At 51.3% G+C, this 27355-nt stretch overlaps 11 protein-coding genes across 11 annotated transcripts; 8 read left to right on the forward strand and 3 right to left on the reverse strand.

The window, feature by feature from the left end:
• Positions 1-64: 64 nt before the first annotated feature.
• Positions 65-3705, reverse strand: BCR37DRAFT_350168 (uncharacterized protein; the record flags this gene model as incomplete). Its single annotated transcript, XM_040867983.1, has 2 exons — positions 65-3543; positions 3609-3705. The coding sequence occupies 2 exons, from the start codon at positions 3703-3705 to the stop codon at positions 65-67; spliced, it is 3576 nt and encodes a 1191-aa protein (XP_040723390.1).
• A 229-nt stretch (positions 3706-3934) lies between these two features.
• On the reverse strand, positions 3935-4578 carry BCR37DRAFT_105083 (enhancer of rudimentary). Its single transcript, XM_040865884.1, has 6 exons — positions 4467-4578; positions 4370-4420; positions 4236-4315; positions 4118-4182; positions 4019-4073; positions 3935-3973 (listed from the first exon to the last, which is right to left on the reverse strand). The coding sequence occupies exons 1-5, from the start codon at positions 4540-4542 to the stop codon at positions 4025-4027; spliced, it is 321 nt and encodes a 106-aa protein (XP_040723391.1). The 5' UTR covers positions 4543-4578; the 3' UTR covers positions 3935-3973; positions 4019-4024.
• Positions 4579-4693: 115 nt separating this feature from the next.
• On the forward strand, positions 4694-6367 carry BCR37DRAFT_388714 (GLE1-like protein-domain-containing protein; the record flags this gene model as incomplete). The annotated part of the gene is made up of 1 exon (XM_040870657.1): positions 4694-6367. The coding sequence occupies one exon, from the start codon at positions 4694-4696 to the stop codon at positions 6365-6367; it is 1674 nt and encodes a 557-aa protein (XP_040723392.1).
• A 352-nt stretch (positions 6368-6719) lies between these two features.
• BCR37DRAFT_394463 (chorismate synthase) lies at positions 6720-7930 on the forward strand (the record flags this gene model as incomplete). The annotated part of the gene is made up of 2 exons (XM_040871473.1): positions 6720-6794; positions 6833-7930. The coding sequence occupies 2 exons, from the start codon at positions 6720-6722 to the stop codon at positions 7928-7930; spliced, it is 1173 nt and encodes a 390-aa protein (XP_040723393.1).
• A 4656-nt stretch (positions 7931-12586) lies between these two features.
• BCR37DRAFT_382150 (uncharacterized protein) lies at positions 12587-13000 on the forward strand. The gene has a single exon (XM_040869816.1). The coding sequence runs from the start codon at positions 12742-12744 to the stop codon at positions 12991-12993; it is 252 nt and encodes an 83-aa protein (XP_040723394.1). The 5' UTR covers positions 12587-12741; the 3' UTR covers positions 12994-13000.
• Positions 13001-15645: 2645 nt separating this feature from the next.
• BCR37DRAFT_382153 (uncharacterized protein) lies at positions 15646-16059 on the forward strand. The gene has a single exon (XM_040869817.1). The coding sequence runs from the start codon at positions 15801-15803 to the stop codon at positions 16050-16052; it is 252 nt and encodes an 83-aa protein (XP_040723395.1). The 5' UTR covers positions 15646-15800; the 3' UTR covers positions 16053-16059.
• Positions 16060-16955: 896 nt separating this feature from the next.
• BCR37DRAFT_388718 (uncharacterized protein) lies at positions 16956-17570 on the forward strand (the record flags this gene model as incomplete). The annotated part of the gene is made up of 1 exon (XM_040870658.1): positions 16956-17570. The coding sequence occupies one exon, from the start codon at positions 16956-16958 to the stop codon at positions 17568-17570; it is 615 nt and encodes a 204-aa protein (XP_040723396.1).
• Positions 17571-20792: 3222 nt separating this feature from the next.
• BCR37DRAFT_382159 (MFS multidrug transporter) lies at positions 20793-22632 on the forward strand. Its single transcript, XM_040869818.1, has one exon. The coding sequence runs from the start codon at positions 20969-20971 to the stop codon at positions 22574-22576; it is 1608 nt and encodes a 535-aa protein (XP_040723397.1). The 5' UTR covers positions 20793-20968; the 3' UTR covers positions 22577-22632.
• A 257-nt stretch (positions 22633-22889) lies between these two features.
• On the forward strand, positions 22890-23593 carry BCR37DRAFT_394468 (60S ribosomal protein L10a; the record flags this gene model as incomplete). Its single annotated transcript, XM_040871474.1, has 2 exons — positions 22890-22901; positions 22955-23593. The coding sequence occupies 2 exons, from the start codon at positions 22890-22892 to the stop codon at positions 23591-23593; spliced, it is 651 nt and encodes a 216-aa protein (XP_040723398.1).
• Positions 23594-23780: 187 nt separating this feature from the next.
• Positions 23781-25864, forward strand: BCR37DRAFT_106159 (PIN domain-like protein). The gene has a single exon (XM_040865890.1). The coding sequence runs from the start codon at positions 23857-23859 to the stop codon at positions 25624-25626; it is 1770 nt and encodes a 589-aa protein (XP_040723399.1). The 5' UTR covers positions 23781-23856; the 3' UTR covers positions 25627-25864.
• BCR37DRAFT_105547 (putative peptidase family-domain-containing protein) lies at positions 25643-26820 on the reverse strand. Its single transcript, XM_040865887.1, has one exon. It carries the CDS (start codon positions 26519-26521, stop codon positions 25658-25660), a length of 864 nt encoding a protein of 287 aa, XP_040723400.1. The 5' UTR covers positions 26522-26820; the 3' UTR covers positions 25643-25657.
• Positions 26821-27355: the final 535 nt, after the last annotated feature.

Genomic DNA, 27355 nt, shown 5'->3' on the forward strand with positions numbered 1-27355 from the left:
GCGACGACACATGAAAAAGCAGTCAGAAATCAAAACGACAAAGTGACTAAACTAGCATGAGAGATCATTCCTTCGTGAACGGGTTGATGGCACGCACAAGAAGCAGCGGCGGGCTCTTGAACAAACAGTCTGCCTGCAACACAACCGGCACACGCGCCAGTTCCTTGATGTGCTGCACCACGTCGCCAGTCTCCCTTCTTTCGAGGTCCTCAAATGAAAAGGCTGGCGTCGCCTTGGAGTGCCCCGTGCCGATTGTCGGATCAGAAGACGCCGGGCGCTCTTCCTCGGTTGATCGACGTGGCGGCGACGAAGAGGGCACGCTCTTGCTTGATCCAGCTTGAGCCGTCTTGAAGAGAGCCTCTTCATCATCAATCGTCAGGCTCGACAGCTCCTGCATCTTTTGCGTCAACAACTTCTCCTCTGTAGCTGTTGTTCCACGCATATGCACTTGGGGCTTGCCCTGTTGGTCTGCCGGAATAAAAGTCGCTGAATCGACGCCCTTCATCCAGTAGAGCTCGAGCTTTCGCGACTTGCTGTCAAACTCAGCCTTGTGCAGAGGCAGCTGATCGAGATGCACACGCTTCTCCACACCAAACTCAGGTAGCAGAATGTCAAAGCTCGAGTCCATTACATTAATAACCACCGCCTGACGAATGACTGAACCTTCAGCAGAGAGCTTGTCGACCATAGAACACAGCATGAGGTGTACTGATTGGTCTTGCGCATTTTTAGCAGCATCCTTCTTGGTGTTGCAGTGCTCGGCTGATTTGAGCAATGCTTCAGCATCCTCGTTGTATGGCTCATCATCCAGTGCCGCGTACAATTGACGATGCGTTAGCAAGTCAGCATAGCGATTGAAAGGATTGGTGAAATGACAATACAGCGGCAGATTATAGCCATAATGCTTTGTGTCACCACCGGCAACGATATACTTTGGCGACTGACACGCCTTGATGAGGAAAATCTCGAGGGCTTTGCGCACTGCTGGGTCGCTGACGTCTGCAATGCCGTTGAGAATGGATGACATATCGCGTGCTTCCAGCTTTAGACCGAGCCTTGCAGCGCGCTGCACAAATTGCTCTAGCTTCTTTGGCTGCGGCGTTTGTTGCTTTCTCAAGAATGCAACATCCGGGTGTTTGTCGAGCAATGTTGCAGCAACGGTGGCATTTGCACGAATCAGCAATTCATCCTTCATGGAGCGTGCTGGCTGCATATCATACACATCAGCCGAGACGGGTGATGGATTGCTTGCTTCAGAGTCGAGCTGGCTGCAAAGGGTGAGTGAGCTCAGCACATCGCTGCTCTTGCCAAGACGCAGGCGCTGGAGAGAGGCAGCCACTTGCTTGAGGGCAGCCAAGTCTTCTGTCACTTCTTCGTCACCTTCACCTGCCAGTGCCTTGTCGACTTGCTCAAACGTCAACGCGGCAGTACTGCGAATGACAGACTTGCCAATCCATGAATCCTCGAGCTCCATAGATTCAGAGACTTTGAAAACAATGGAAATAGCGCGTCGGTCAGCTTCGTTCAGAAGGGAAGCCTTGTCATGTGTCAGAGTCGATGGGAGCATTGGAATGAGACGTTCAACGAGATGGACGGCGCATCCACGCTTCTTGGCCTCTCTGTCGAGTGCATAGCCTGAGCGGACGAAATGCGCCATATCAGCGATATGTACGCCAACTTCGTAGCCTTCGTGTGTTTTGCGAATGTGGAATGCCGAAGCAATGTCTTGATTGGCATCCGCTTCAATGGACATGGCACGTTCGCCTCTAAAGTCCTTGCGACCCTCGCCATCCATGTCAATGTCATCCGGCAACTGTTGAACGGCATCGAGAACGGCCGAAGTGAAGGGCTCCGCCATGAAGGAATTGTCGCGCAAGAGCGCCTCCGTCTCAACGGATACATCGCCCATAACGCCGAGTTCTTCAACGAGTGTTCCAAATGGATGCAGAGATGTGATGGGCCAGCGCTTGATGCAAGCAACGAATATGCGGTTCTTGTACTTTTCCTCATTTTCGCAAAAGTCGCGCGGCGCTTGCTCTGTGGGAATGGCAATGAGAGGAACACGCTTATCGGTTGGTTTGAACCAAACAATCTTGGGACGTTCTGCGGGTCGGCTCGTTGCTGATGGATCACGCTCGCGACGTTCAGCATCTTGCTTTTCCTTTGTCGCAGCACTGCTTGGACGCAAGACACCAAGCGTACCAGAAAACATTTGTCCGGCTGTTCGTTCAATCACGGCAACAATGTGACCGGCATACATGGGCTTTTGCTCATCATTGACTTCTTCCTCGTCCACGAGCAACAAGCCTTGTCCTTCAACCTCAACGTCGTCCTTCTTCTTGGCTTCAGGTCGATCGCGGATACTGCCTTGACGACGCAGACCACCTCCGGACATGCCGCCATCTTTGCGCTTCTTTTTTTCTTCCTTGTCACGCTTTGCAGACCACACTTCATCGACGTCGAGGAGTTCGACAGCGACATAGTCACCTTCAAGACCACGATTACGGTCCTTGGAGCCGCAGATGAAGATGTCTTGATCGAGTAAATCTGTCGTTACGTACGCGTCTGACCTGTTCTTCTTGTTGACACGCAAGATACCAGCAACAAGACGGCCATCGCTCAACAAGACAGGCAACGTGGCTTGTGGCAGGTATGGCGAGAAGAGCGATTTGCGCTGCTGGACACCGTGTTGTTGTTGAGCAGCTTGTTGCTGTTGTGCTTGCTGCTGCATCATCTGTGCAGGCATCAAGCCACCGCCCATGGGCATCATAGGCAATCCGCCATGCATCGAGGGTCCAGGAAATCCAAATTGCTGTCCAAATTGCTGCAATGACGAAACACTGCTGGACATGCTTGCTCGAGCACGATGACCCGGTGTGAAGTAAGGGATAGGTGGCACATCATTTTGTGCAGGGGGTCCTTGACGCCAGTTGCCATCAACGTTGCGTGATGGGTTGCGACTATGGCCGCCGCTGCCGGATCGACCGAGTGCCGCTTCATTGGCGCTGCTCGAGGAGGAAGGAAATTGAAAGCCCCGCACAGGCGAGGCTTGACGCAAAGCCATACTCTGAGAGCGAAGATGTGTTCCACGTCGAGGACTCGTACTGCGATGCGGTGGCGAAGAGGATGAAGACGACGTGACGGCTTGGTTTTGACCGGCATCCTGACTACCAGTGCCAGAACCAGAGGGAAAGGCAAAGCCCGGATTTTGCTTGATGGCTTGTGCTTTTTCAGCAGCGCGTTTGGCTTCCGGTAGAGCAAGAGAGTGTCTGCGTGCATGACTGCCCTGTGAACCACGACGTGTGACTTCAGTGAAGCCCGAGGCACCAGCACTCGGCGCAGGCGGGGGTCCCGGGTGCTGCTGCATGCTCATCGACTGGCCACGTCGATGTCCTGCGTTTTGCTGAGCGGGTGGAGGGTAGTTGTAGTGTTGCTGTGCTGGCTGGGGTGGGCCCATTGCAGCGAGGCCTGCCTGTTGATTCTGCAGCATGGCCTGCTGTGCCTGGAGTGCTTCGATCTGCTGCTGGATAGCGTACTGCTCCACTAGAAGAAAGGAAGAGGTTAGTGACCACGCGTTCTTGCGGATGATGACGAAAGAATGGTCTTACTCATGAGCGGTGTGAGTTCGGAGGGTGTCCTTCTGTGTGCGATGCGCAGATTAGGGCGCTGACCATTGCTGCCTGGTCCGCCTAGATTAGACTGCATCAGGGGCCGAGGGAGAGGTCTGGCTTGGGTATGTCGTAGTCTGTGGTCCTGTGGAGATGTGAAGTGCGCGGTTTGACGCGTCTTCCGGGCCTCTTCCTGCGCGTTTTTTGGGACGGGGAGCCTGGAGAGGGGCGGGTACTCGGGCGGACGAAGAGATTGTAGGTATAAGAGAGAGGGTAGGAATGATCGTAGGGAGAGAGAGAGGAGGATGAGGTCTTGGATATGGAGCGGGCGAATCTCAAATTTGGGTGAGACAGCGGGACTGGAACTACTACTAGTCAGTCTACTACTTGTCTACTAGTCTGGTGCTTGCCATTTACTATCTACGCACGGCATCCTGGTCCTGCTTCTCCCAGTAGCCAGATATCCTGTCATAGTCAGCATCGTCCTTGCAAGTCGGCACATCTCCTACCGCTTCTTGAGCCACCCAGAGTCACGCGCTACATAGGACTCCAGCTTGCTGTCATAGACCATCGCCTGCTCAGATTAGCGTCATAGCCTCGCGAAGTATGAGCATCGATCAGACATACCACAACATCATGCAGCTGGTCCACAAAATTGAGCACATCCGTCGTACTGATCTCCTTGTGCGGATTCCGTCGAGCGATGCCTGGGGCTCAGTCAGCATACAGTCACGGGACAGAACAGGTAGAGAAAAACAAACCTCCAGCATAGACGCCGATGATGTACTGAACGGCCGCATCCGCACTTGAGTCTAGCATCATCAGTATTCAAGTATAGCACTGATTTGTGCAGCATACGCTCAGACCACGTCCGTTGTGCAGCCGACTCTGTCTTTTGGAACATGAGCAGAGTGTGCGGCTTGTTCATCGCCATAGCAGCATAGACAGCAGTATACAGACTCTAGTGCACGATAGCAGACACTATTGGACAGAGTCAGGTCCAGGACGGAACACGGCTGCTTGAATTTCAAAATGTCGTCGACTCTCCAGCATCAACAGCTACACAGCCTACACTCTCATGTGCAATGCGCTTCTTCGTGGACGATCTCTTCTCAGACGATGAAGACGCAGCTCAAGATCTCAAAGCTCAGGGAACGCCCGCTAGTGATGAATCAGGCGTCTTTGTAAAAACCGAACTGAGCTCTCCTCTTGTTGTTGCGCTCGACGACCACGATGTAGATGCATATGCTTATGACTACGACACAGAAGACTCTGATGTATATGACACATCCCAAATTATTCCAGATGCGCAAACATCCTGGGCGCTGTATGATCGCGAAACGCGCATCGCCGTACGTGAGGCTGCGCTCCTCAAAGCGCATGAAGTCGACAAGGTCGCGGGTCTCGTACAGGCCTGGGCGCGCGACCAAGAAGCACAGCGTCGCGCAAAGGAAGAGTCAGAATGGCAAACTATATCATTGCACCTCGAGCAAGTCTCTCTTGCTCAGCGTCAAGAAGACGAAGCCATGAAGGCCGCCTGGGAGGCGAGGACGCAAGCCTTGGAGCTCGCCGTCGATGAGGCCATATCCACGGCTGAACGCAATGCAGAGGCACGGAAGCAACGACTTTTAGCTATTGAAGCAGAGAAGCAACGTCGTATAAAGGAGGCAGAAGAGGAATCCAGGCGCTTGATACTAGAGGAGCAGCGTCGCCAAGAAGAAAAGGCTGCACAAGAGCGTGCACGGATCCAGCAGGAAGAAGAAAGACGGGCTGCCAAGTTGGCTGCAGAGGAAAAGCGTGAAGCTGATGAGTTGCAGGCGCAAGAAGACACGCGGCAAGCACAGGCAGCTGCAGAGGCTGCTCAGGCAGAAGAGGCTCGACGGCAACAGGCCGCACTCGCATCCGGGCCCAAGTTTGAAGCAGAGCAGTACCAAAGACTTTTGGAGGAGGTTGATGTTCAAGTCAAGCAACCTATTGCGAAAGACGCAAAGTTGAAGGACGTTTGTCTGCGAGCCAAAATGGTCATCAACAGAAGGATTGGCACGATGACAGGTTCGACTCAAGCTCTCAAAGTGATTGTACAAGACATCCACAGAGAATTAACAAGGGCTGGAGAAACAGATCCTCGCTGTTTGCGCTGGTTACTGAATGCTACGTGCAAGAAAGTGGTAACTCAGGCGAGACGGGAAGCGGAAGCCATATCCAAGGCTGCATATCCCATGGCGCTGCTCACCATCCTCCTCGTCAAGCCCTTTCCGGAACTCAAAGATTTGTTCCTTGCTCGTCTTGCCAAGCAGTGCCCATGGACCATTCCATACGTCGACTACGATCTAAGTATGGAGGGCGGCCGCAAGGCTCTAGGCTGGAAAGCCAAGGACAATGGTCGGTACACGGACTTTGAGACATATGCTCGGGAGCAAAAGGGCGTGTTTACTCTTTTTATTGCAGTAACGACAATCGACCTCGAAGGATCAGCCTTTCACATTGGACTATGCTGGCGGACAATTAGCCGTTTGTTGAACACCCAACTCGAGAACGACGAACTGCGCAAAATGTCCTACCTTATGCTTGAGGCCTTTTTGCAGTTGGGCGGTCCCTCTATACAAGAGGCTTATGGCGAACTTGGCCGTCAGTTGCTTGTGGTCTGTGGTGCTTACGTTGGTCAAGAAGCAGTCGGATCTGAGGCGAGTCGGCTACGCATTGCAGTGGAGAATATTGAAGGGCGTGCCAGTGCTGCCAAGTTCAAATTTGGACCTTGATATACCAGGCTGCTACTCGAGAGTCGGATGTACATTACAATTGGATGTTTGGAATATCGAGAATATGCATGCACACTGACTGTGGCAGTTCCATGCTTGTAGGCCTCTGTAGACTCAGTGTAGACCATCCTCGCTGCCGCCATCTGAAGTCTTCTCTCTCGTAATCGCCGTAATCTGACATCTGCGACAACTTCACAAGCAACCATGTCTTCTGCAGGCTCCAGCTTCGGCTCTCTCTTCAGGGTCACAACGTGAGTGCTTCTCGCACATGGTCATTCTATCGCTGACCAAAAGGGCCGGCGAGTCTCACTGCAAAAGTGTGTCGTGCATCGTTGAAGGATGTCCTCCAGGCATGCGTCTCACGGAGCAAGACGTCCAAGTCCAGCTCTCCCGTCGTCGGCCAGGGCAGTCAAAGCTATCTACACCGGTACAGTCCCTTTGCTCTCAACCCATGACTAACAACAGCGTGATGAGAAGGACCAGGTCGAAATCCACTCTGGCACAGAATTTGGCACAACGCTTGGCACGCCCATCATGATGCTTGTACGCAACCAGGATCAACGGCCAAAGGATTATTCTGCAGATGATACAGCCCAATACCCGCGTCCGAGTCATGCAGATTGGACATACTTGCAGAAATACGGCGTCAAGGCATCGAGCGGTGGTGGCCGTTCTAGTGCGCGTGAAACCATTGGTCGTGTGGCTGCTGGGGCTATTGCTGAGAAGTACCTCAAGGAAGCCTATGGTATTGAGATTGTGGCCTTTGTCTCAAGTGTCGGTAAAGTGAGTGTGCCCTCAGTCGTGCCGGCTGCCAACCCGGATGATGAGGATGATGTGGACTCGCCCATCTCCCCAGCCTACTTGCAGCTTCTGGCAGATATGACGCGCGAGCAGGTGGATGCCAGCATTGTTCGGTGCCCGCATGCAGAAACTGCAGAGAAGATGATTGCGCGCATTGAGCGTGCCAAGGAGAACCATGACTCTATTGGTGGAACAGTCACCTGTGTCATTCGCAATTGTCCAGTGGGTCTGGGTGAGCCGTGCTTCGATAAGATGGAAGCCTCTCTTGCGCATGCAATGCTCTCTATTCCCTCAACAAAAGCATTTGAAATTGGATCTGGCTTTGCTGGTGCTGAAGTAGCAGGGTCAAAGCACAACGATGCTTTTGGCATGAAGGATGATGGCAAGGGTGGTCAGCGTCTTGGAACTCTGACAAACAACTCTGGTGGCATTCAAGGCGGTATCACCAACGGCGAGCACATCTTCTTCCGTATTGGATTCAAGCCTCCGGCTACGATTGGTCGTGCCCAGCAAACAAGCAACTATGATGGTGCTGCTGGCGAGCTGATGGCCAAAGGCAGGCATGATCCGTGTGTCGTCAACCGTGCCGTCCCAATCGTTGAGTCTATGGCGGCGTTGGTGGTGATGGACCAGCTCATGATTCAATTGTCGAGGCAGTCGGCACGATCGACACTGCCGGTACTCAAGACGACTGTCTCAGCAAGTGAAACGGTCGTTGGCGGTGAGGACGCCGCCGAAAAGCAGCAGGCGCATGGGCTATGAGCATCATAAAACTATAGACTGTCTAGAGATGATGTTGCTGACGCCAAGATTCTTACCCAGGTTCGCTTGTGTGTATTTAAGCTATGCTGCAGCATCGGCCAGCAAAGGCTAGAGACAGACTGCAGATCATCTCACCAGGAGATTTCTTTCCTGCGACCACGGCTACGACAATTTTGTACTCTCATGCTTGCTCCTCTAAGATAAGGCTTGTGCTCACGCTCTGACCGTCTAAAACAATTGTCACTCTACAACAGCAGATACAGCTCCCCAGGATATCTGATGATCGTGCTCGTACCGCAACAAAGGAGCAAAATACATGCTCACATGCGGTCTTCGATCTCTCCTCTTGAACATCAGGACAGCAGCTCTTGCGAGCCTCTCCTAAGCTACTTGATTTAGAGCGCTCTGCAGTCAGTCTGCCGTCCAAATCAGCTGCGACCTGTAGCTTCGCCAGCAGAGCTGCAGCTCACTACATGATCGAGCGGAAGGCTGAGAAACCGGCGACGACTCGTGAGTCCCACAGGACAATCAGCCATCGTACTAATCCTTGAGATTCTATGGAGCCTAAGACGAGATCTGCCTCGCACCCATGTGCGAGGCAGCCACCTCGTATGATGCAGAGCAGCACAGGGACAAGGAGTCTAGCTCAAGCAATTCACTTTCCGACATCAGAAAAGTTGATGAGCACCTAAGACCGCCAACGGGATCTGCACATATTCCATCCTTCGACTTCGAAAGGCTTAAATAGATTCCCGAGAAACGTGTCTCTGGATGGTATGGACTTTTTAGGCCGGCAAATGGTATGACTCAAAGCAAACAATGAGGCTAGTCCAGCGCTACGTGTGTGCTGGATGATGAATCACTCAAGAGGAGTGTCAAAGGTTGCAAGCGCAAGCCAAAGAGCGTACTGAGGGATATTGTTTGCTACGAGTGCAACAGAACTTTGCTTCAGCTACAATGCGCTGTGGAGCAGCCTCACACTCAAGATCCTGCGCGTAAGATACCCCTATACGTAATTTCCGAGGGCTTCACAACCATTGAGAGCCACCTACTTCAGCGATTGAGACTCCAGGACTGGCAGATATATATCTTCAATACTACGCGAGGCGAGCCAGGTCTCGCCTCGAACTAATCGTCGCTTAATAGCAGATTTGCTCATACTGTTTCAACTTTGGGCTTTCTCCATGGTCTCTACTATCAAGTTCGGCGACTCAAGACACTAGCATACGATCTACGTCCGGTTCAGTCGAGCAGCCGATGACCGATCTCGTCGAGATGCCAAATCAACGGACAGGATTTCTCAATGGCATCAACTCGAGGCCAGGTCAAGCAATCATCTCGTGCAGACTGACAGTATGGTTGAGCTCATCGATCTATGTCTACCTCATCGCAACGATACCATGGCTATATCACGGTTGCATCTTGCTCTGTCCTCAGCGTAGGTCACTTGCTGTCGACATTGCGTCCCATACTAGGTTGAATCAGTGGGTTCCAGTTGCCATGTCTCAGGTATATTCCTTCAACGCTGAAGCGTATGCAGTCCGCTTTCGCTGTCTTTGGAGTCCATCAGCAAGTGGCGGGTTTTGACATCCATTTGCGCAAAGATTGTTGTTATTGGCGAGACGTAGCGCGAGGCGTTCTGTTGAGCTTGGCCCAGCATATGGTGGAACGACAAGGCAGATTGGCAATAGGCTATCAATGCTTTCATCAGGAGAAGACAGTCCTTGCAATTTGAAAGGCTTTAAGATTCGCTTGGTACAGTCTGCTGAGCTTGCTATCAAGACATTTGCCACATCAAAAGACCTACGAAAGTTCATCACTTTGCTTCGTATGTTGTGCAATGTCGATACGGATCTTTTGTTCAATGACGCTGAGTCTATTGTGCTTGCAGATGACCCAAGCTCGAAAGACTGATCGGCTTGGTGGCTACGCTGAAGCAGTCCTTGGTGTCCAGCAGGTTTGACACGAACGACGCGCAGAGGGTCCGTGTGCAGATGCCAGAAACCGCGGATGCAATCGGGTCCCTCCGCATGTGCCGCGCAGCAAGCTTGGAAGGTCAAGAAGCTCGTATGAGTTGAAGGTGTAAGCGTTTGCAAACGCTTCGAAGTGTCATTTGCACGAATCCTCGAGCTGAGAGCGGACAAATCTAGAGGATGATCAAGCCATGTCAGCTGAAAACCAGGCGCCAAGCAAGGCAACGACAGCTGAGGATTCCTTGCGTGCGTGTATGTTCTGCGGTAGCATGCAAGTTCTATCAATGCATCGGGCCTGGAGGCTATTCTAGCCATGCACCGACGGCTCCGAACGAATGTAGGTAAGAAGACTTGCCATCACTCGCACTGCCCAAAAGCGCTGAATGGCCGAAACCTAGGACCAATCAAAGCAAAGTAGCGTACGTTCCTGTCAGTGATCTGGAGCAGTCAATAGCATGCGTGCGTGCATATGCTATAGAAGGAAACAATTGAAGCGCAGCATTGCAGGGCGCAGATATTGCCCTTTTCACTCATTTTCGAAACCGCTGCAATTACTTCCACGATTACCCCTGATTATCGTACGAATTAAATCAATGCATCGGACTTCGAGGCTATTCTGGCCATGCACCGAAGGATACAAACGAAAAGGTATACATCAAGCAGACGTGCCATGAATTGTACTGCCCAAAAGCGTAGAATGGCCGCAGCCTAAAATCAATCATAGCAAGGTGTTTGTGCGTTCCTGTCATTTATTTATAGCAGTCAATAGGCATCAATTCGACCAGGAGAGCAGATAAACGACATGAAAGGACGAACTCGCTCGTCTTTCTACTGACAGCAATTCACCACAGCAGCAAATGAAGAACATTTTCCAGGCCATCGCAATCCAATCGGTGTTGCAACTCCAAATGGGTGTGTTCGCTTTGCCAGTGTCGAACGAGACGATGTCTCCAAAGTGGTCACTGTTGTCCATGATGGGGCAGCAGACGCTCACTGGTAGTACAGACGGCCAGAAACTCGTGCTTTGGGACATCTTGAACACCGCGCACCCACGAGAGATTGCACTTCAATTCGAAAAGGAAACAACTGGCATTGTCACCATTACTTTCAGTACAGCTGATCAGGGCAGTGATACAGGTGACCAGGGCAGCGATGGAAGTCACCAGGGCAGCGATGGAGGTGATCAGAGCAGCGATGGAGGTGACAAGGGCAGCGATGGAGGTGACCAGGGCAGCGATGGAGGCGACCAGGGCAGCGATGGAGGTGATCAGAGCAGCTATACCTCGCAGCAATTCCGCATGTTCGTCGACAAGACGACCAAGCAGCTTCTAGTCGAAAAGACTGATGTGGAAATGAACACGGAGCAGCATGACTACGAAAGCCTGAGCCTCGTACAAACAGACTCCAAGTCAGAGCTGACTTACACCTACTCTGCACCAATTGACGGCCGAGTGTCCTCTCAGAACTTCCTCGTCTGCAGCGCTCAGCCCACGAATGCAGCAAAACCGAACGTGGAGTTCATCGTGTACACCGATGATCATGAAGCCCTTCCTGATGACGCCGCAGAAGAGTGCAAGCTGGTCGTTGTTGGAGCCAAGAAGGCTAAAACATCCAAGTAACACTGCTTTTCAGATGGCAAGCGCTGAGCAACAATATCCTATTTTAACTCCGATTGACCTGGCAGGCCGAGGTCTCAATTCTTCTCCCGTATCGTTAAACTCACTTCTTTTTCTTACTCTCTCATGCGTGAAAAGTCAGCAGTAGAACTAAGTGTGCTCTGTAATTCAAGATGAGAATTTGATTGTCAAAACCATCGGGCCAATTTTCTGCGATCGCTCTGTGCAGATTGATGTAAGGTCCAAGAACGCGGCATATCTCATTGATACGCTTGCTTATTTGCGCATCCTCTGTTGTCCTCGGTACGACAGGTACTTGTCAACTTTGCTATTGATTGTCTCCGTTTTCCTCCAAGATTCCGTTTGAGCAGCTGTTTCATTTCTCATCATAATGCATGTAAATGCTGTTATTTCTTGCTTCAACGAAGTAGGGCTCAACTGTCGTCGTATGTCAACAAGGCAAATGGGGCAAAAAGGTAGTGGACTGCATCACTTTCTGTGACTAGCATAGAGCAAGGAGGCTTACGCATACAGAGTCTTTCGCCTAGAATGTATTCAATTTAGGTCTTCAACAACCAACCTGCATGTGAGAGTCACGTAATCATGTGCCACCAGGTAAGGTGGCTAAGAGCCCTGGAATGGCTTCAAGACCGTCAATTCCTCGCTTGTGAATGACATGCTGTAGAATTGGCGCGGATGCGAGGCAGCTGTAGTCGTAGGCCATAGACACAGGCACGCAGGGTCGCTGCAGATAAGACGGAATTCGAGTAAAGCTTAGAAGAAATAAAAGTATAAAACTCTTTCCAGCTAAGTCTGAACGAAAGGTCACGCGCATGAGCACGAACGTGCCAGAGGAAGAAGCAGAGCAAGTGATCAGGGGTCGCGCTTGATTTCCGAATAGATATGCTACAATATCTGCAGCAGCATGTCCGCTCGCGCGGCCGCAGCTAGGCGATAGACGCTCGAACTAACTCGATTCTATGAAACTGATCTGAGAATCTGAGAGCTGGTATGTCATTGGGGATTGTGCGTAGATATCGCGATGGCGTGCACGTGGTGGTGGTGTGTGTAACGACTGGGCTCGAAGGGGATTGACGGAGGTACGTTGGAAGCTGAGACGTCAGCACGAGGTACGAGGCAGAGCTGGTCGAGTCTACTTCGGAGACACTAGACAACAAGACTGTTAGGTAGTAGCAATTCTACCTGTGTACGAAGTTGGTGAATGAAGAACAAGGCAGCAGAAGGCTGTCCTTTTATCTTCATCAGACGAGAACTAGAAGCAAGAAAGACAAGAGGTAGAACCCATAAAAGAGTAAGACAAGAAACAGGGCCAAAGTACCAAAGACTGTGGGCGACGTCTAGCCAGACGCGCGAAGAGACAAGAGATGTCTCAAATTGGTCAGGCGAGAATAAGAGACTTGAGCCAGAAGAAAGCAAGCAACTTGTTGAAGATGCTGAACGGGTTGCTCCATGAGCTAGATGGCGAGGTCTAGATCGGTCGCTGTGGTTGTGCACAGAAGGATAGCCGCGAGATGTAACCAGGGGTTTCAGGTGGTGAGACATCTGAAAAGACATCTGAAACCAGAATAGGACTTTGATCAGTCAGTCCGTGACACGATTCTCCCCCTTAGCGCATCGTCCTCGATGCGCGAAGTCGATTGCAGTGGGAAGGATGAAGGGCGTGGAGGTGCTGGACGAGTGATGACGCGAAAGTTGTAGTTGGCAAGAAGTTCAGACCAAAGAGCTTGTCGAGGGGTGAGCTGAGAGTTGGTATCGGAGCATTCCAAATGCTTGTTGTCTGCCAAGACTGTGGTTTGATGTGTTGCATCATCCAGATACTGGTGCCAAGTCTTGAAGGCAGTAACGATAGCCAGGGTGGTTTTGTCGCAGTCGTCGTAACCGGCTTCGGCTGCGGACAAGGCGCGATTGAAAGATGCAATCGGACGCATGTAGGTGTTGCCGGCCATTTGGAAAAGCGTGCAGCCAAAGGCGACATTCGAAACGGTAGTCTCGATGAATGAGGGCTTCGTCGGGCTGAAGGGAATAAGCTCGAGGGGAACACCGGGACCATGGGGAACACTGAAGGAGATCTTGTGATCAAACTGGGAACGGGACGGAAGGTGCGCAGCCTCCTTCGCAGAGAATACCGGTAGGAAACGATGATATACCTCTGGGATAGCTGAACTTGTGTTGCATGTGACACTGGGAGGACGGGAGACACTGGGAGGGCGAGAGACACTGGGAGATCGAGGGATACTGGGAGACCGAGAGACACTGGGAGATCGAGAGACACTGGGAGCGGGCCTGGAAAGCCGTTGCGAAACACTGGGAGCACTGGGAGCGGGCCTGAGAGGCCGTTGACCGGACAGACCGGGAATACTGGGGACACTGGGAGCAGGATCATTGCCTAGGAGATCCGAGGAGCGAGGCTGGAGGACATCGTGCGTGCTAGCTAGGCCTTTTTTCAAAGAGCAGACATCCAGAGCCGTGGTACAGGGGGGCGGTGACGATCTAATAGATCCACCGAGAGACACCGACAAGTGTTCCGAACACGAGTCTGGGAAAGTGATCTTGTTGCTGGCCCAATCGATAGAAGGATTGTGGAGTTTAAGCCAAGGCAAGCCAAGAATCATCTCGTATCGTCCAAGATTCGAGATGGCAAAGGAGGCATGTTCGTGGTGCGTACCGATTGAGAGTCGCACTGATGTCGAGACATGCGTAACAGGAGCAAGGGTGCTGCCATCGAAGGTTTCCAAGTCTACTGGCTGCGGCAACGGTTGTTGTGGTAGACCGGTGCGCGCTGCAAAGGCGGAGTCGAGAAAATTTCCGGTGGCTCCACTGTCGACCAACGCATACGACTCCACAAGTCGATCGCCGACGATGAGGACGATGGGTAGCACATGGTGAACAGCAGAAGAAGAACAGAGAGGCGATGACAGGGTGACAGCGTTGATGGCGAAGGCAGGCGAAGGATTTGGGCGAGCAGGATGGCCTAGTTCCTGTTGCCCTGGCCTTTTGGGTTTCGTTTGCTGCAATTTCGCAAGATGTGATCGGCATCGCCGCAGTACAGACAAAGACGATTGTCAAGACGATGCTGTCGGATAGCACCGCGATCTGGTCGAGCGGAAACAGCGTCTAGCTGCATGGGCTGAGGGAACGTTGGAACAGGAGCGGCAGGTATAGTGTACTGCGAAGGTATCATCGGAGGCAGGGGGCCAAGAGGAGGACGAGGACTTGGGAGTGTGCTGGGACGCACAGTACGGTTCTCCGCCAGAGTGTAATGTTTTCCTGAGGATTCGTATGCTCGCTCCAAGAGGCGATTGTCAACGGCAACCACCTGGCGACAAAACAGTGCAAAATCCGACTTGGTCGAATCTAGAGACCGGGCGAGCACGTCCTTGATGTCCTCGTTGATCGAGTGACGTAAGGACAATATCTTTGACTCCTCAGTCATCTTCAAAGGAGCAATGATCATGTTGAAGTCAGCAATGTGCTGACTTGCTGGTGTGGTGCCCTGACGAAGGCGGTCCAGTTTCTGAGTCGCCTCAGATTGCTCGTCACCTACCTGGAAGGCAAATTCCAGCTCGGTGAGCATCTCGTTTACGGACGCGAACCCAAAGTCGGTGCCTCCACGGTGAAAGTCCGCCTTGGACTGTTGCCAAAGGCTGGCAGCCTCGCCTAGCAGACTGGAGACCCACACCATCTTGTCGAATTCAGATGCCAGGCGGTAGAAAGGGCTAGCGAGACGCGTACGGCAGGCTGCAACAAAGTGTCGGACGTTGGACTTGTCCGGCTTGCCCGTGAAGGTCTCGGGATCCTTAGCCTTCAGGCGAGCCTGCGAAGAGGGCAAGGGCGAAGAGGGTGCCGGAGGAGGTTGGGCAGCCAAGGCTTGAGCAGCGAGAAGTTCTTGACGGAGGCTCTGCAGCTCAAGTTGATGGGCACGGTGGAGCTGAGCCATGTCGTTGGCCAAGGCGTCGACCTGATGATGAACTTGGTGCTGGTCGCTGGCCACGGCCTGAATGGCTTCTTCGGGGGTCATACCCACAGGGATGACTGGGTCGGATGACATGAGCTGTACTGGTGGTGTTGTCTTGGTGTTGCAGACTCTGGTATTGATTCACCAAAGTGTAACGACTGGGCTCGAAGGGGGTTGACGGAGGTACGTTGGAAGCTGAGACGTCAGCACGAGGTACGAGGCAGAGCTGGTCGAGTCTACTTCGGAGACACTAGACAACAAGACTGTTAGGTAGTAGCAATTCTACCTGTGTACGAAGTTGGTGAATGAAGAACAAGGCAGCAGAAGGCTGTCCTTTTATCTTCATCAGACGAGAACTAGAAGCAAGAAAGACAAGAGGTAGAACCCATAAAAGAGTAAGACAAGAAACAGGGCCAAAGTACCAAAGACTGTGGGCGACGTCTAGCCAGACGCGCGAAGAGACAAGAGATGTCTCAAATTGGTCAGGCGAGAATAAGAGACTTGAGCCAGAAGAAAGCAAGCAACTTGTTGAAGATGCTGAACGGGTTGCTCCATGAGCTAGATGGCGAGGTCTAGATCGGTCGCTGTGGTTGTGCACAGAAGGATAGCCGCGAGATGTAACCAGGGGTTTCAGGTGGTGAGACATCTGAAAAGACATCTGAAACCAGAATAGGACTTTGATCAGTCAGTCCGTGACAGTGTGGCATCCAATACGAGCAGCCTAGATAGTACAAATAGGATTGATACGGATGAGCAGCAGAGAAGAGGCCCATGTATAAATTGGAGAAGAGTTCATCATCACGTAAGCACGCAATACGTGGCAAAGAGATGCACTAGCAAGTCAAGCCATGTGACTGGGTACTTGACTGCTCAGCAGAATGACTTTGGTGTTCGTAGTTCGAGTTCAAGACCCATAGTCTCCATACGACATAATGTTGTTAAGTACGACCTCGAAACGTGGCAAGGCTAGGTCCCGTTCAAATTCTCTAAGGTCGGTCAGTATGAGTTTCGAGGATTGAGGACAATGGCCAGCTGCAGCGCAGCGAAAGGATACAAGAATAGAGATCGAGTATGAGCAAATTCGAATATATATACCAAAGGTCTAAAGCATTGATGAAACACAGGCCTAAGTACATGTACACATGGCCGTTTGTTTTTCAACCGCGCGGCGCAAAAATCGCGAGGAAATTACCCCTGGATTTGAACACCACGCACATCGTGTTGTATACGCACGGCATGGCTCGCTTCTACTTGTTGCTATTCTGGGAAACAAATCTGCAGTAGTGTCATCAGCATCAGCATGCATGGGGTCAGCTGTCGCGCATGACAAATCAGAACATGTATGCTTCACTCCTGCCTTTTATTTATAGCAACAGATGGACAGCAACTGAGCGACAGCTACGGCTTTTAAAGCCCCTATCTGCCCGCCATTCTGACTATTGACCTCAACTATCAGCACAATGAAGAACATCTTCCAGTCCACTGCATTCTTGCTGCTCTTGCAGACCCAATCGCAAGTGTATGCTTTGTCAACTACAGCATCCAAGCCAGTCATATGGATATTGGTGGCCAATTGGCAAACAGAGCAGAACTATGAGGGCTTCGGCATTGAAGCAGACGCTGTAGATGGTACGACGCAGCTGGTGTTTCATGAGGGCCCGGCCAAAGCACAATCACACGGAATTGTTCACTTCAAGCAATACATTGCAGCCGGAGACATGACCTTCACTCAGGGCAAGGATTCGTTTCGTGTCTTCGTTGACAAAACATCCAAACAGATCTCGTTGGAATCGACAAGCGTTGACCAGAACAAAGCGAAGCATTATTACGAAAGTCTGAGCTTGACACCCAATGATGTCCCGCAACCATATTTGACTTTTGAGTATCCTCCACCCCCAGGAAGCAATCAGACCCTTCAAATCTCTCAAAGCTTCCTTGCCTGCCCTATCGGCAATGAGCTTGCGTTTACGCAGACCTACCTTTTGTACACCAATGAGCCTTCTGACAAAAAGAACTCAGGCAAGTGCAAAGATATTTTTGTCAGGGGCCACAGGATCGATCAGCCAGCCAAGTAATGTTGCTCCTCCAATGACTTGACAACGTCTCCACTCATTCAATCTCACTGACTTCAACTGAAGCGCAGGAGGATTGCTTCTCAGTATTCTTCCGTATCCTCAATCCCATTGTTTCCTACTCTTTACATGACTGCTAGTAATTTGCGCGAGTGGGCCTTGCGACTGACTGGCTGACGCCACTCGATGCAGTAAACTTGCGACACTGCTTCAAGCTTAAGTAGATCAGATGGTGGAAGTCATTTCAAGTCATTCGCTATACCAGACCATACACAGGCTTCTCTCAGTCGTAGGAGATCTGTGTGCGTAAGAGGACCGTCCGTCATTCCTTTCCTTAACACATTAGCAGCTTGTATCAGTCCCATACACAAATTGGGTCACAGCGCGCGATTGATATAGGCATGCAGGGTGGCGGCGAACAAGACTGGATCCGATTCGAAGGAACAAGGGTATAGTACTCTTGCCAACTGTGAATGAACTAAAGATCACGTGCGTGAGCTCTGACGTGGCAAAGGAATAACGCGGAAGTAATTGACCAGGGGTTGCACTTGATCTCGAACAGATATGCTACAGTTTCTGCAGGTGCATAACCGCTCGCGCAACCGCAGCTAGGGATAGACGCTCGAATGATGACTAAGTTGGTTCTATAAGACTGATCTGAAACTCTGAGAGTTGGTATGTCATCGGAGATCCTGCGTACATATAGCGATGCCGGTGTGGTGGTGAGGTGGCCAACACAAGCAGCCTAGATAGAACAAACTGAAACGGATGTGCAGCAGAGAATTGGTCCATTCATAGAGTAGAAGAAGGGGTAGCCTTCGCGTGAAAGCACGCAATACGTGGCAAAGAGGTGCACTAGCAAGTCAAGCCATGTGACTGGGTACTTGACTGCTCAGCAGAATGACTCTGCAGATGGTTATTTTGAGTTCTAGACCGATAGTCTCCGTACGACATAATGTTGTTAAGTACGATCTCGAAACGTGGCAAGGCTAGGTTCCGTTCAAATTCTTTGAAGTCGTTCTGTATGAATTTCGAGGATTGATGACCAATGGCCAGCTGCAGCGCAGCGAAAGGATACAAGAATAGAGATCGAGTATGAGCATATTCGAATGTTCATCCCAAAGGTCTAAAGCATTGATGAAACACAGGCCTTAGTGCACACGTGGCCAATTGTGTTTCAACCGCGCGGCGCAAAAATTGCGAGGAAATTACCCCTGAATTTGGACACCACGCACATCGTGTCGTATACGCACGGCCTCGCTCGTTTCTGCTTGTTTCTATTCTGGGAAGTGGATCTGCAGTAGTGTCATCAGTATCAGCATGCATGGGGTCAGCTGTCGCGCATGACAAGTCAGAACATGTATGCTTCACTCCTGCCACTTATTTATAGCAACAGATGGACAGCGACTGGGCGGCAGCTAAGGCTTTTAAAAGCCTTATTCGCCCGCCATTCTGACTATTGACCTCAATCATCAACACAATGAAGAACATCGTCCAGTCCACTGCAGTCTTGCTGCTTTTGAACATCCAATCGCAAGTGTTTGCTTTGTCAACTGCAGCCTCCAAGCCAGCCAAATGGACATTGGTCGCAAACCTTTCTGAACCGCCTCACCTGATCTACAACTTTCAAGCCGAGTTTGATACGGAGCATACGCATAGGTTGCAGCTGATGCTTCATCAGGGCGCGGCCGAAGGACAACCACGAACCGTTCAGTTCACGCCACACGTTGCAGCTGGAAGCATGACCTTCAATCAGGGCAAGGGTTCGTTTCGTGTCTTCATTGACAAAGCATCCAAACAGATCACGTTGGAACCGACAAGCATTGAAAAGAACAAAGAGAAGCATGATTACGAAAGTCTGAGCCTGACACCCTTTGATGTTGAGGAACCATATCTGACTTATACCGCTCCGCCACCCCCAGGGAGCGATTCGATCCAATGGATCTCCCAAATCTTTTTTGCCTGCCCTAGCAGCGCTTATTTGGATCATCCGCCCACCTACTTCTTGTACACTCATGAGCTTCCTGCAGCTGTCAGGCCCAAGTGCAAAGAGATCACGGTCACGGGCCACAGACTCGATCAGACAGCCAAGTAATGTTGCTCCTCAAATGACTTGACGACGTCTTCGTTCATTCGACCTCGCTGACTTCAACTCAGCGCAGGAGAAATGCTTTTCAGTATTCTTCCGTATCCTTAATCCCATCAGTTTCTTACTTTATACATGAATGCCCTTGTTTTGAATGCGTGGGCCTTGTGACTGAATGGCTGTTGAGTCTGGCTGTGACATCTCCATCCATCTGAGGCTTGAATCGGCAGTATCACCGTCTCGCAGTAGTCTCTGGGAGCCCTCATCGGCAATGTCTGACCATTTGACCCAGTCTGAAAGACCGCTACACAGGCTTGTCTTCATCAGCTTCAAATGGTGTAGTTGTAGTTGCAAAGCGATACAGAATTGGAACAAAGTCTGAGTTGCGCCATCTTTTGATTCATTCAGTGTGCAAAGCTTTGGGCAGGGGCAAGTGTGGAGCCCTCATGACTCGCAGATAGCAATTGTGCAGCAATACTTCTGACCGACCAAATGATTCGTGATCACAGACGGGGTACGGTCACCAAGATAGGTGCAAAAGCAGTTCGTGAAGAAGTCAGCATGACGACGATGATTGTAGCTGGAATTTGCGAAGTCAGTGACAAAGGGTGCTGCAAGACCACCATTCTTGCCTCTATTCAGCGCAAGCATGATTCCACTTCAATATCAGATTGGTCCGATTGCGGGCTGAAGCTCCATGATGGGGACTACAAGATTCATTTAGTCAGCAGCATCGATGCGATGTCTTGTTAGACCATTCCAACCTTCCAACATGAAATGGGCAGAATGACTTGACTGACATATATGGCCTCTGAAGCAGGGGCACAGTAGAAAGCTTTTCCGTAGCTCTCGGCTGGATCACTAGTGAAGTTAGCTATTCCAGACATAGAACAAGCTACTTCAGCGACAAACATACGACGATCTTGGTTGTTTGGAGCTCTCACATGTGCTTGAGCAGCTGTGACTGAATCGACCACGCTCCCCTTGTGCGCATATTGATGGCAGTATGATGCATATGAAGTGTGGTGTGGGAGTCGCCTACGCTCACCCTGCAGCGGTCGCCAATTTTTGTCGTCGGCAATTCCCGCCTGCAGATCAGATGAAATTGACGTCACTCGAGGCAGCAAACTTGCAACACTGCTTCAAGTAGATCAGACATTGGGAGTCATTTCAAGTCATCCGCTGTACCAGATCATACACAGGCTTCTTTCAGACGCAGGGGACTTGTGTACATAAAAGGACCGCCCGTCATTCCTTCTCTTGTCGCATTAGCAACTTGTATCAGTCCCATTCCCAACTTGGTTCACAGCAAGGCATGTCGGAAGTCAAGCTGCTCTTCAACTCCATCAGCCGCAAATTCACCAGGGAGCCAGCCTACGATGTACAGAAGCTCCAGGGTAAGCGTCGCACCATCACCAAGTCAGAGTGCAGGCACCTCTTTGCCTACGAGTGGTCCAGTTGGAAGAAGTGGACAGTCTTGACGGTCATTTTCGTGGTACAGCTCTCCATGAATTTCAATGCCTCTTCTGTCGGTAATGCAGTCACGGGCATCTCAGACGAGTACGGAGTCAGTCTGCCTGCAGCACGTCTTGCACAGTCACTCTTTCTTATTGCATATGGTATTGGCAGTGAACTCTGGGCGCCATGGTCGGAAGGTTTGCTTGGCAGATGGCAAGTCTTGCAAGGCTCTCTCTTCCTCGTCAATGTCTGGGACATCCTTGTTGCTGCATCCCCCAACTTTGCATCTGTGGTGATTGGTCGTATTCTCGGTGGTGCGTCGAGTGCAGGTGGATCCGTCACGCTTGGCATTGTCAATGACTTGTACCATGTGGATGTACACGGCTATGCACTCAACTATGTCGTGCTCTCTTCAGTCTCTGGTTCAGTGTTAGGACCTGTTGTTGGCGGATTCATCGAAGCCAACCTCAACTGGCGCTGGGTGTTTTGGGTACAACTCATCTTCGGCGGGGTGACACAGCTGATGCACGCTCTGCTTGTACCAGAGACCAATCCTACGGTGCTCATGGACCGCGAAGCGCGTCGGCGGCGCACCGAAAACAATGAAAACATCTGGGGTCCATCAGAAGAGACAACACTTGACTTCAAGGAGATTCGTCGTATCTGGGCACGTCCATTCATCATGTTCGCGACAGAACCAGTCGTGGGTCTGCTCTGTCTGCTATCTGGATTTTCCGATAGTCTCATTTTCACCTTTATTGAAGGCTTCCGTCCAGTCACCGCGCAATATGGCTTTTCAATCATCCAGAATGGCTTGTTTTTCATCAGTCTGCTGGTTGGCTACTTGATTGCATACATCTACTTCTTGCCGTTCGTGTCGCACGACATCAAGAAGCGGAAAGCCAGTCCAGGTAAGATCAAGCCGGAGACTCGCTTGGACGGTCTATTGTGGGTAGTGCCATTACTTCCCGCTGGTCTCTTCTTCTTCTCTTGGTCCTCTCTAGGCCCGGCTTACGTACCCTGGATTGTGCCGGCCATTGCTGCAGTCCTGATTGGCGTGGCAAACTCAGCCATTTACATGGCTACGATCGATTATTTGGTTGTTCTGTACGGGAGCTACAGTGCCTCTGCAACTGGAGGTAATGCGCTCGCTCGAGACGTACTCGCAGGCGTTGCAGCCTTCTATTCCGCCCCCTTTTTCGCCTATTTTGAACGAAACACACTGGAGTATCCAACGACCATCTTGGCGTGCATAGCAGTGGTCTTGGTGATCCCTGTGTATGTGTTTTATTTCAACGGGGAGTATTTCTGTCGCCACAGCAAGTTTGCACAGCAATTAGCCAAGGATGAAGCGGCCGAGGCAGATGCATCGAGTGCGTCAGATGGGAAGATGTCTGACCGCGAGTCAGCCAAGGACGACGCTACATTGCATGGGGGGTCAGCGTCGCACCAGGAGAAGGTATGAGTAAGTTGCTTCAGCTAGCTGTGTTCATGTATTGTGTAGTTCTATGTCTCCCATGGATCAGTACGGTGTGGAAGCAGAAGTAGCTTCGAGGAGGTGTGGTGTGCATCTATCCTTTGATATTGGCAAGAATTCGACCCGACAGCCCAGGAAGCTGCAACAAAGTTGAACTCATTCCAATTCTTGCCAAAATCAAAGGATGCGGGACTGCTTCTCTGGATAAACACAGCCCAGTCACGTGCTGCGGCTTCAGAGCAACTTTGAACCACTTCGGACCAGTAAACGCTCTCCCATCCACCCAGCAAACACAGCAGCCATGTCCAAGATCGTATGCATACTCAGACGCTCGCACAAGCAGCATAGACTAACACCCCACCGCAGTCAGTTGGATCCGTCCGCGACAACGTTCAAAAGGTCCTCGATGCCTCAGCCGCAAAGAAGCGCAACTTCACAGAGACCATCGAGCTCCAAATCGGCCTCAAGAACTACGACCCGCAGCGTGACAAACGTTTCTCTGGTACCGTCAAGATGCCCAAAGTTCCCCGCCCAAACATGTCCATCTGCATTCTCGGCGATGCACACGACATTGACCGCGCAAAGCACATTGGCAACGACGCCATGTCTGTTGAAGACTTGAAGAAGCTCAACAAGAACAAGAAGCTCGTCAAAAAGCTTGCAAAGAAGTACGATGCCTTTGTTGCCTCGGAAGTTCTCATCAAGCAAATCCCACGTCTCCTCGGTCCTGGTCTCTCAAAGGCCGGCAAATTTCCTACACCCGTCAGCCACGCGGAAGACCTCGCTGCCAAGATCACCGATGTGCGTTCTACCGTAAAATTCCAGCTCAAGAAGGTGCTATGTCTTGCGGTGCCGATTGCCAACGTCGACTTTACCGCCTCAGAGGCCGTCAGCAACATCATGCTTGCCGTCAACTTCCTCGTCTCCTTGCTCAAGAAGGCGTGGCAAAATGTAGGCTCTCTCATCATCAAGAGCTCTATGGGACCGCCTTTCCGTCTGTACTAAACAAGGGGCGGATGCGATGTCTATCTGAAGACTTGTTGGACTTCAATGGGCACACTTACGTTTCTCCCGTGCCCGTGTAGTCTCTGATATTTAGTAGACCGTGGCTCTTTCATTACAGTCCTTAGCATTTCCAGCGATTCAAAAGACTTCTTGCCTTGATCTTGACTCACAAAGTTACTGGTGCTGTAGCAGCGTAGCTTGACTTGCCGACTTGTTTTGACAACGACACCCAACACAAGCGCCCACAGCGCGCCACACTATTCATGGGCATCAGCGGCCTCTGGGATCAGATAGACGCAGCAGGTGAACTCATCGCCTTGCAACGCGCAGCCCAACAAGTCCGCGTCGATGGCCAACTCACACGGCCGTTGCGCGTAGCAATTGATATCAGTATTTGGGCCTTTCATGTACGCAGCGCAGAAGGCGGTGATTGTCCTGCTGAACGCACCCTCTTCAATCGTCTTGTGCGGCTCTTGAATCTCGGCATCCATGCCGTCTTTGTCTTTGATGGGCAACACAGACCACGCGTCAAGCGTAATAAAGTCAGATCCACAGGATCCGGTAAGAGTAGTGCGTTTCGTGAGATGCCGAGTTATAAGCGGCTCATTCGCGCTTGTGGATTTCAGGCATGGCAAGCGCCAGGAGAGGCAGAGGCAGAGTGTGCCTACCTCCAGCAACGCGGCCTCGTGGATGCCGTCCTCTCGGATGATGTCGACGCACTCGCCTTTGGTGCTACGAAAGTCTTTAAAAACTGGGGAGCCCTCAATTACTCTGGCAGCAAGACGGATGCGAATGGCAAGAAAGTCTCTGGTCAGGCATCAGCGACGCATGCAAAGCTATTCACTGCTGAACGGTTACGAGAACGAACAAAGATTGCTCGAGCTGGGCATATTCTCGTGGCACTCATGTCGGGTGGTGATTATGATACAGAGGGTCTCAAGGGATGTGGAGCCATGATTGCCTTCCAAGCTGCTGTTGCTGGCTTCGGCGAGACACTCGTGACGGCACTGCAAAACGGGACGGTGGATGCATGGCGTGAACAACTGCGTGAAGAGCTCATCACCAATAAGAGCAATTTCTTCTCTGGCAAGCATAAAGCCATCGCAGCACATCTTGATTCATTCCCCAATACAATGGTTGCAGACCAGTACCTCAACCCAACCGTCACAACATCCGAAGCAATGCATGAAAAGATTGGCGCATTCAATTGGTACCAGCAACCAGACTTGATGGCGTTGCGCGAGTTGGGATCCGAGTATCTCGACATGGTCAGCCGCGAGGGCGATCTCAAGCTCATTCGAACCATGGCCTTGCCTCAATTCATGCTGGCCCTTGTTTCTCGCATCCAGCAGGAAGCGACCTTTGAGATTGTCAACAAGCCGCGACAACACCCAAGTACTGATGACTTGGAAGAACTGCGTGTTCGCCTTGTGCCTCGAGACTGGGTGCCTATCCCCATCGAGGAAAAGGAAGACTTGACTGAACACGAGGGCCAACCTGTGGAGGCCGCATCCGAATTCGATGTGCTTGCGCCGAAACTGCATTGGATCCCGCGCTACTTGCTTGAACGCGCTCATTCCGAACGCGTGCGTGCTTGGGAGAGAGCTTCAGTTGCGCCAAAGACGCCCAAGAAACGCGTTCTTGCAAGTCCAGAGAAGCGTCTGACTGCAGCAGACAGGAAGCAAAGTGAATCGGCCGATCCAAGTCAACTCTCGCTAAAAGACTGTCTTCCTGTGACTAAAAGGTTGGCTGCGCCACTTGAGTCTGATGAGGAAGATGACTTGCCAGAGGACCTACGCTCGTTTTTATTGCAAAAAAAGACAATCACCCTGTCGCCTGTCGCGCACAGTCGCATCACGTCGACAACCCAGTCCTCACTCAAACAAACACGCCTCCACTTTCGAGCTACCAAGTTCAACGACCCTATTGTGATACTCTCCTCGCCAGAAGCGACACCAGGGAAGCAAGCACCGCTCAAGCGCAAACCCGTGGCAACCACAACAAAATTCAACGACATTATTGACCTCACTTAGCGATGCATTCAATTATTTTTATTTATTCTTTTTACGTTTTACCGGGCGGCGACGTTGGCTCAGTGACACCAGCGGGACAATGCCAGTGATCCTCGTGTGCCGTGCATCCGTTATTTGGCTTACCCGACGCAGCTGCTGCCGCTTGTGCTGTCACATTGCTTGCGTCCGTTAGTGAGATGCTGTCTTGAAAGCCGCTGCACCCAACGCCCGGCACCACCAGTTCAAATGCAAACGCCTCGACGCTAAACCACTGCAACGTATGCGTATTGCGCACCGCTTCTTCTGGCTTCGTTTGAGCGAGCGTGACACAATCGTCATACGAGTCTGCGAAATGGCTCACAAGGTCATTCCCATTCAATTTTGGCAAGTGAAACATGCGATGGAGGAAGTCTGTGCCTGTAAAAGCACTAGCCGATACATTGCGCAGGGCGTCCGAGCCCATGCAGACGTGTTCAAGCGGTTTGCGACCCGTGTAAGTTAATGGACAAATGACTGTTTCGAGTGTGGCGTTGGAGCCACGCCAGTGACCATACCATTCTGGTTGTTTGCAATTGCCATCAATATCGTCGCATCGAAACAACGTACCGGCCTTGTTGGCGTACAGGATTCCTTGGTACCAACCAACGGCTTCAGCAAGGTTGCCACTACCAAACAGTCGACGAACCAGGGATGAATTCGTGCCGTGTGCGTGGATGTGATCGATAGCTACTTGGGCGAGCGTTCGCACATCAGAGAAGCCTTTTTGAATCAAGTTGCTCTCTGAAGCATTACAGGAGTTGTGAATGGGGATGGTGGTAGGTACATTCATTGTCCATGACCACGCATCGCGGCCACCGGTGTAGGTGATGACATCTGCTGCAGAGACGGTCGCAATGAAGACGAGTGGGAGACGCATACTGATGGCTTGCTGGAATAGTCGGAGAGCAGGCTTTTGTATTTTCAAGGATCATCACCAAGGTGTTTTCAGGATGGCCCGTGTTGCAAGGCCAGTAAATGTCTGCCGCGACAATCAGGCTGTGTCTGACCAGCAAGGTGCCGAGATACGGTCATTCGCATCAGTTTAGCCTCTCTGTCGGTAGACTACAGAAGGTACAGAAATGGGTCGTTGCACAGCCTCAGCTCATATTGTAAGCTCTGTGTCAACCAAGGCAAGATGAGCAAGCTGAACAGTGTGGGATCGTCACCCGATTGTGTGGTTCCCGTGCCGGTGCATGACCATCAAGGTGTTTTAGGGAAACTGTCACTTCAATGACCATCTCAAACCTGCATGACCCACGACTTCAGTAAGGACCCTGCTCATGATCATCTTGTCCTTTGGTTCGTTGCGCAGCAAAAACTACCAAGGTTCTCAACAGTCTAATGCCCAAGAGTCGTGCAATATGCATATGTTTGAGAATTCATGTAACGCATCGCCACCACCAAGGTGCCCTTTCTGTTCAGCAGCATCAGCTTAAGATTCTTGCTCTGGCTTCATCGTTGCCAAAACTCTCACAATGCGACTCGCCATACGTCTTGTCTCTCTGTTGGCCATTGTTGCAGCACAAATACAAGAGTGCTACTTCAAAGGCCCGCAAGAATGGTGCAAGCTGGCCAATGGAACTGAATTTCCCCTGGAATGCCATGTTACAGGGTCGCAAACTTGGTGTCAGGACTATGGCAATACATCAGAGTTCTTGCGTGGCCAAAGCACATTCTCGGTCAACTCAACAGCTTCTGCTGCTGCGACGTC

Source organism: Protomyces lactucae-debilis, assembly GCF_002105105.1.
Source record: "Protomyces lactucae-debilis strain 12-1054 chromosome Unknown BCR37scaffold_17, whole genome shotgun sequence".
NCBI lineage: Eukaryota > Fungi > Ascomycota > Taphrinomycetes > Taphrinales > Protomycetaceae > Protomyces > Protomyces lactucae-debilis.

Excerpts from the sequence above, each read along its gene's own strand:
- BCR37DRAFT_105083 (XM_040865884.1), bottom strand. The coding sequence starts at position 4,542 with ATGGCGATGAACAAGCCGCACACTCTGCTCATGTTCCAAAAGACAGAG. Across the intron at positions 4,316-4,369 it reads CATCGGCGTCTATGCTGGAG|GCATCGCTCGACGGAATCCG; the intron begins GTTTGTTTTTCT and ends ACTGAGCCCCAG. Across the intron at positions 4,183-4,235 it reads ACCAGCTGCATGATGTTGTG|GCGATGGTCTATGACAGCAA; the intron begins GTATGTCTGATC and ends TAATCTGAGCAG.
- BCR37DRAFT_382150 (XM_040869816.1), top strand. The coding sequence starts at position 12,742 with ATGAAGAACAAGGCAGCAGAAGGCTGTCCTTTTATCTTCATCAGACGA.
- BCR37DRAFT_382153 (XM_040869817.1), top strand. The coding sequence starts at position 15,801 with ATGAAGAACAAGGCAGCAGAAGGCTGTCCTTTTATCTTCATCAGACGA.
- BCR37DRAFT_382159 (XM_040869818.1), top strand. The coding sequence starts at position 20,969 with ATGTCGGAAGTCAAGCTGCTCTTCAACTCCATCAGCCGCAAATTCACC.
- BCR37DRAFT_106159 (XM_040865890.1), top strand. The coding sequence starts at position 23,857 with ATGGGCATCAGCGGCCTCTGGGATCAGATAGACGCAGCAGGTGAACTC.
- BCR37DRAFT_105547 (XM_040865887.1), bottom strand. The coding sequence starts at position 26,521 with ATGCGTCTCCCACTCGTCTTCATTGCGACCGTCTCTGCAGCAGATGTC.